Source organism: Prunus dulcis, unplaced genomic scaffold (genome assembly GCF_902201215.1).
Source record: "Prunus dulcis unplaced genomic scaffold, ALMONDv2, whole genome shotgun sequence".
In the NCBI taxonomy this organism is placed as follows: domain Eukaryota; kingdom Viridiplantae; phylum Streptophyta; class Magnoliopsida; order Rosales; family Rosaceae; genus Prunus; species Prunus dulcis.
Genome location: NW_023010334.1, coordinates 1 through 6,277, shown reverse-complemented (window position 1 = coordinate 6,277; position 6,277 = coordinate 1). Strand labels below are relative to the sequence as shown.

Here is a 6,277-nt window from a genome sequence, read left to right as displayed (position 1 = left end):
TACGGAACAAGTCACAAAAGCCAAAGGAAGACTCCGATCCGTCTGGTATCATTACGACGGCACTGAAACGCACTCAGGAAGAGGAAGGGGTTTTTGAAGATTTGGGTATAGCTGATGAAGACATGGATAGATCCTACTTGGCTGCATTCCTTGCTTGCTGGTTGTGCAAATTTGTATTTCCCAAAGATGACATAACTTTGATTAGACCAGGGGTTTTCAAAGTTGCCAGTCGGATGGCGCATGGTGTATCATTTAGCTTAGCAGTTCCAGTATTGGCCAGTATTTACAAAGGGTTGAATGATATTTCTAGTGCAGATGATCCTGGAAACTGCACAACTGTTCTACCTTTCCATTATGTGTATGGGTGGTTGGGTGAATATTTCGACACACATTTTACATCATCTTCCGAGAGGTCCATTCCCATCATGGCAAGGTTCTCAGGAAGACTTTCAGCGAAATTTTTTGAAGATTCGACAGCTCGAGCTTTGTTCCGGACTTGTGGTAAAGTGAAAATGAATCGTCTAGCAAAAGTGTTCTCAGAATGCAAACAACTGACTGATGAAGATCATATTTCTAAAGAAGACTTTGAGTATTTGATATGTCTTCGTTCGGGATTCGTTACTCTACGACAGGAAAACTACCGAGTCATTCAACCTTATAGCCCACACAGGTTCAGTAGACAATTTTGTTATGTACAACATGTGCCAGGAGAACTTAAAGATGACGTCCGGAATGGGACTGTGCTATCAGTGTACTCACATTGGAAATCATGTTTGAAGATTGGCAGTGCATCTACAATAACCCTACCCACTAAAGACAATATTCGGGAGTTTGAGATTACATCCGATTATGTTATTTGGTGGTCGAAGGTGCATCGCTTTGAATCGACGAAATCAAAGACAATCTCAACCGCAGGCAAATCGTCGTCGCTTTCTCAGCCGAAATCTCTTAAGTCTCATGGCAATGAAGTTTTAGTTCATGATAAACTCGCCCGTGGTAGAGTGCTTCGAGTTCATCCAGAAGTTGAAGGTAGTTCTACTACTCCCGCATCTCGAGTTCAACACCCACCTCCAGTTGATGTTCCTCCAACTCGAGTCCCTAATGATAAAGGAGAAACAGAAAGCGTAGCAGATTCTCAGGAAGATTTCATTCCACTCAGTCGACGAATCCGCAATTTGAAGCGAGGGCATATAAGTAGCAATGAAGACAGTGAAGTCAACTTTAGGCATAAGAAGACAAATGTCGGACCTCTCTATTGTGATTTGGACGCGGCATACCCACTCGATGACGGGTTTTTCGGTGATGTGCCTGCTGTTTCACAACCGGTTCTAATGAATGAGGTATGCATTTTATTTTTTTCTTGAGCTTCCCCTTTTCTATACATACATATATTAATTAATTATATATATATTTTTTTTAGGGAGAAGTAGTGCATCATGTCCCTACTGTGTCTGAGCTTGTGCCATTTAATCATTTGCCTATTGAAGAGGAAGATGATGCGTTGCACCCGATAAGTGCTTCAGGTGTTAGCCTAAGAGGTACAATGCCAATCTTTATCACGCTCCGTATTTAGAAATCTTTGATTCTATTTGCTTAACCATTACTCGTCGGTCAATGTAGGTTCACTTCCACAACAACATTTATTAAAGCCGGCTAATTATGCGTCCACTTCTGAAATGTCATGTGGGGAGCCCAAATTAGGTGTTGCAGACAAAACCCTTCGCAAAGTAATCTCCGTTTTAGGAAACCAAGTAAAAAGCATAATCTTGAAGGCTTCATTGGAAAGGCTTCCCTCATTCAAAGATGAGCTTGGCAAGTTGATGACTACTCTTGACAATGTAGGGGCGAACGTCTCATCTTTACGAGCTATGATCGATGCGCTTATGGTGACTGCAGTTGACTATCATTCTGCACACTCTACTTACTCCCAAAAGCTATCTCCCGAGGCTCAAAGCGATCGTTTAGCCGCAGTTGACTCTTCACTTTCTATTGCCTTGGCTCTGCAACAAGCTGAAGAAGTTCATCAGTCTTCTATACTTAAGTCTATTCAATCTGCCAATACGCGTATGGAGGAGTTGAAAAGGGAACAAGAACAATTGGAGTTAAGATTGCGCCAACTAAACGGATCACTTTCAGAGAGTGATGCACAACTTTCTTATCATCATGGTGAAGTCACCCGCTTGAGAGAGGATAAGACCGCGGTTGAAGAAGCTCCTGTACTATCAGCTGCAGATGCCGAGACTTTAGATACATTACGAGTTTCCTTTGAGAGACTGCGTAACGACTTCAAGGATTTGTCTTGGGAATAGCAAATTCTGCTGTTGTAAACTTTCTTTGCTTTATTATATTTCTCTTTGAACTTGTCAAAGTGTTGATGTTTACTAAATAACTTTCATGATGAAATAAAAGCATTTTCTCATTTCATTTTTTTTTTCAGTGGTTCGGGTTGACGTGGGAAACCCTTTGTTTTTATTTTGATGTGACTGAACTTGGAATTATTTGTCCAAGTTGCCTACGTACCCTCGATGAAAAGGGATCAAGTCATCACGTAGTTCAAGGAAATTTTTTTTTTTGTGTCCTAACTTTTGCTTGAACCGCCCTTTCTGGTTTTCAGTTCAACGGACTTTCTTGGGCTCTAATTTTTTTTTTGCTTAGACTGCCCTTTCGGGTTTTCAATCTAACGAGCCTTTTTTTTTTTTTTTGGGTGCCGTATGCAGTTTAGGCTCATGCGGGCCAGGAGCTGGTGTCACTTCATGCATAGTATCGTTTCAAGAATTTTCCGTTGATAGGGCCAATTCTTAAACCATCCTCCGCTATAATCTTGTAAGCGCCACTTGTGTATACTTCTTGTACTACGTAGGGCCCATCCCATTTCGAAGTAAACTTGCTTCCGGTCTTGTGTGTTGTGATGATAGGTCTACGTAATGCGAGGACGAGATCTCCCACCTGAAAAGATCTGGGGCGTACTTTCTTGTTAAAAGCATTCGAAAGCCGGGCTTGATAACACTCTAAGCGTTGTTGCGCTTCGAGTCTCTTTTCGTCTAGTGCTTCTAACTCTTGGAGACGTAGCTTCTCATTCTCTTCATCAGTCAATCCCTCTTGTATGGCCATCCTCAATGATGGAAGTTGACTTTCTAGAGGCAAGACTGCTTCCACGCCATATACGAGTGAGTACGGTGTAGCCTGAGTAGGCGTCCGGTATGTCGTCCTATAAGCCCACAAAGCTTCATTTATCCTTTCATGCCAATCTTTCTTGGTTCTTCCAACAACTTTCTTCAACAGGCTGCAAAGAGTTTTGTTGAACGCTTCCGCAAGACCGTTGGCTGGTGCATTGTACATTGAAGAGTTGCGTTGTTTGAAACCAAAGTCTTCACACAATTTATCCATCAACCGATTCGAGAATGGCTTACCATTATCTGTGATGATGTAGCGTGGCACACCATACCGATTAATGATGTTTACCTTGATAAAGCTCACCACATTTTCTTTCTTCACTTCCTTTAGAGGCACAGCTTCTGCCCATTTTGAGAAGTAGTCTGTGGCTGCAAGGATGTAAGAATGACCGTCGGAAGATTTAGGTGCTATTGGTCCCACCACGTCAAGACCCCACGCATCAAATGGCCAAGAAGTAATTGTAGGATGTAGCGGCTCCGGCGGTTGATGGATAAAGTTGGCATGGAATTGACATGCTTGGCATTTCTTCACATAATCCATGCAATCCTTGACCATAGTCGGCCAATAGTAGCCCATCCTTTTTATTTGGAAATGTAGCTTTGGCCCTGATTGATGTGCTCCACAAATTCCTGAGTGAGCCTCTTCCATTGCTTTGAATGCATCTTCTTCGTCCAAGCATCTTAGAAATACACCTTCAAATGAACGACGGTAGAGAATTTCTTTGTAATAAATGAATCGAGGTGCCCGACGTCGTACCTCTGATCGATGTCTTGAATCATCTGGCAGTTTTCCATGCTCAAGATAATCAATTAAAGGTTGTCTCCAGTCGTCAACGTCAATGGACAGTACCGAGATAACGTTGACTCCTTCTTGCGATGTCCTAAGCGTTAATGGAACGACCCAACGTTGGCAAACTGGAAGATTTATTGCTTCTTCTTTTGTCAATGCCAATGTAGCGGCAAGGTTGGCTAATGCATCTGCCATTTGGTTATCTTTTCTTGGCACATGCTCCAGCGTCACGGAGTCAAAGCTTTCTAGTAATTGCGTGGCTAATTGGTGGTATGGAATTAGATCATCCTTTCTAACTTCATAGTGAGTCAGCAGTTGGTTGATCACTAACATGGAGTCACCATATACTTCTAAGCTCGATATCTTCATCTCCACGGCCATTTGTAAGCCCATGATCAAAGCTTGGTATTCTGCAACGTTGTTCGAGCAAAGTTCACTTAAGGAGAATGAATAGGGCAACACGTGCCTCTCGGGTGATACGAAGACTACGCCAGCCCCCGCCCCGTCTTTACGAGCCGATCCATCAAAGAACATCATCCAAGCAGGAGAAACGTCAGCGAAGAAGATTTGTTCGTCGGGTAAGTCATCTGAAATTTCCCAGTCTGCTGGAATTGGATGATCGGCTAGGAAGTCTGCAACAGCTTGCCCCTTAACCGCCTTTGCTGGAGTGTAGATGATTTCATATTGATTGAGAAGTAACGCCCACTTGGCCAAACGCCCCGTCAAGACTGGTTTTGACATAACGTACCTCACCGGGTCGGCTCGTGCAATTAGATGGACCGTGAATGCTTGCATGTAGTGCCTTAACTTTTGGATAGCAAAAACAAGTGCAAGACACGTCTTTTCTATAGGCGTGTAATTTAGTTCGGGACCAGTAAGCGTTCGGCTTAGATAATAGAGTGCTTGCTCTTTGTGTAACTCATTCTCTTGCGCTAAAAGGGCTCCAATTGACCTTTCTTGAGCCGCAATATACAATTTGAGTTGTTTGCCTGGAATAGGAGCTCCTAACAGTGGTGAACTCGATAGGTACTTCTTTATGCTTTCAAAGGCATTGTGACAAGCCTCATCCCAAACAAATGGAACATCCTTTTTCATAAGGCGACTGAATGGTTGACACCTCCCTGCTAAGTTTGAGATGAATCGCCGAATAAACGCGAGGCGTCCTTGTAAACTTTTCAACTCATGTAAATTTCTTGGCTCGGGCATATCTCGGATGGCTTTAATCTTAGTCTGATCTACTTCGATGCCTCGATGTTTAACGATGAAACCAAGGAATTTACCTGACGTGACGCCGAAAGCACACTTCAAAGGGTTCATCTTGAGTTGGTACTTCCGCAATCTGTTAAACACCGTTCTCAAATCTTTCAAGTGATCTTCTCTTCTTTTTGACTTGATCACCAGGTCATCAACGTAGCATTCGACATTCTTGTGAAGCATGTCACCAAAGATCTTTTGCATTGCACGTTGATAGGTCGCACCTGCATTCTTGAGGCCAAATGGCATCACCTTGTAACAGTAAATTCCTTTTGGAGTGCGGAAGGCTGTGAGTTCTTCGTCCTCTGGCGACATTTTTATTTGATTGTATCCAGATGAACCATCCATGAAAGATAACGCTTCATGACCTGTGGTTGCATCGACCATGAGCTCAATTATGGGCAATGGAAAGTCATCCTTTGGGCAGGCCTCGTTTAAGTCTCGGAAGTCAACACAAATACGAATTTGTCCAGTGATTTTCTTCTTCACCAGAACAATGTTCGCTATCCACGTTGGGTATTTCACCTCCCTAATAAATCCGGCGGCGATCAACTTGTCAACTTCGGCTTCGATTTGACTTAAGAGCTCCGGACGAAAGCGACATTGAGTTTGTTTGATTGGACGCGTTTCCAGGTTTGACTGCAAGGTGGTGAACCGCCACTTTCGGATCGAGGCCTGGCATCTCTTTATACGTCCAAGCAAAGACATCTTTATACTCAAGCAACAGCTGATGATATGATTCCTCTTCGCTAGGATTCAAAAGTGCACTAACGAAGATAGGTCTTGGGTCTTCATTTGTGCCCAAGTTGAGCTCTTTTAATTCATCAACAGTCGCTTGGCCCCCATCTTCTAATGCAGCAGGAGCGTCATGAACCTCATCCTCGAAAGGCTCCTCTTCATCGAGCTCTTTAATCGTAACATGATGAACGGCTAGAATCTCTACTTCTTCATCATCACTTTCATTTTGTTGATTCAAAGCTTTCCGAGTCTGTATGATTGTTCGTCGTTTCACTTTGAGTTGGTCACCTGAAGTTACGTCTAGTGTTGAGAGACGTTTCAT

The 6,277-nt window shown here is 43.1% G+C and overlaps 1 protein-coding gene across 1 annotated transcript; it reads right to left on the bottom strand.

The window, feature by feature from the left end:
- Nucleotides 1-2,751: 2,751 nt before the first annotated feature.
- LOC117613470 lies at nucleotides 2,752-5,925 on the bottom strand. Its single transcript, XM_034342079.1, has one exon. The coding sequence runs from the start codon at nucleotides 5,923-5,925 to the stop codon at nucleotides 2,752-2,754; it is 3,174 nt and encodes a 1,057-aa protein (XP_034197970.1).
- Nucleotides 5,926-6,277: the final 352 nt, after the last annotated feature.

Excerpts from the sequence above, each read along its gene's own strand:
- LOC117613470 (XM_034342079.1), bottom strand. The coding sequence starts at position 5,925 with ATGTCTTTGCTTGGACGTATAAAGAGATGCCAGGCCTCGATCCGAAAG.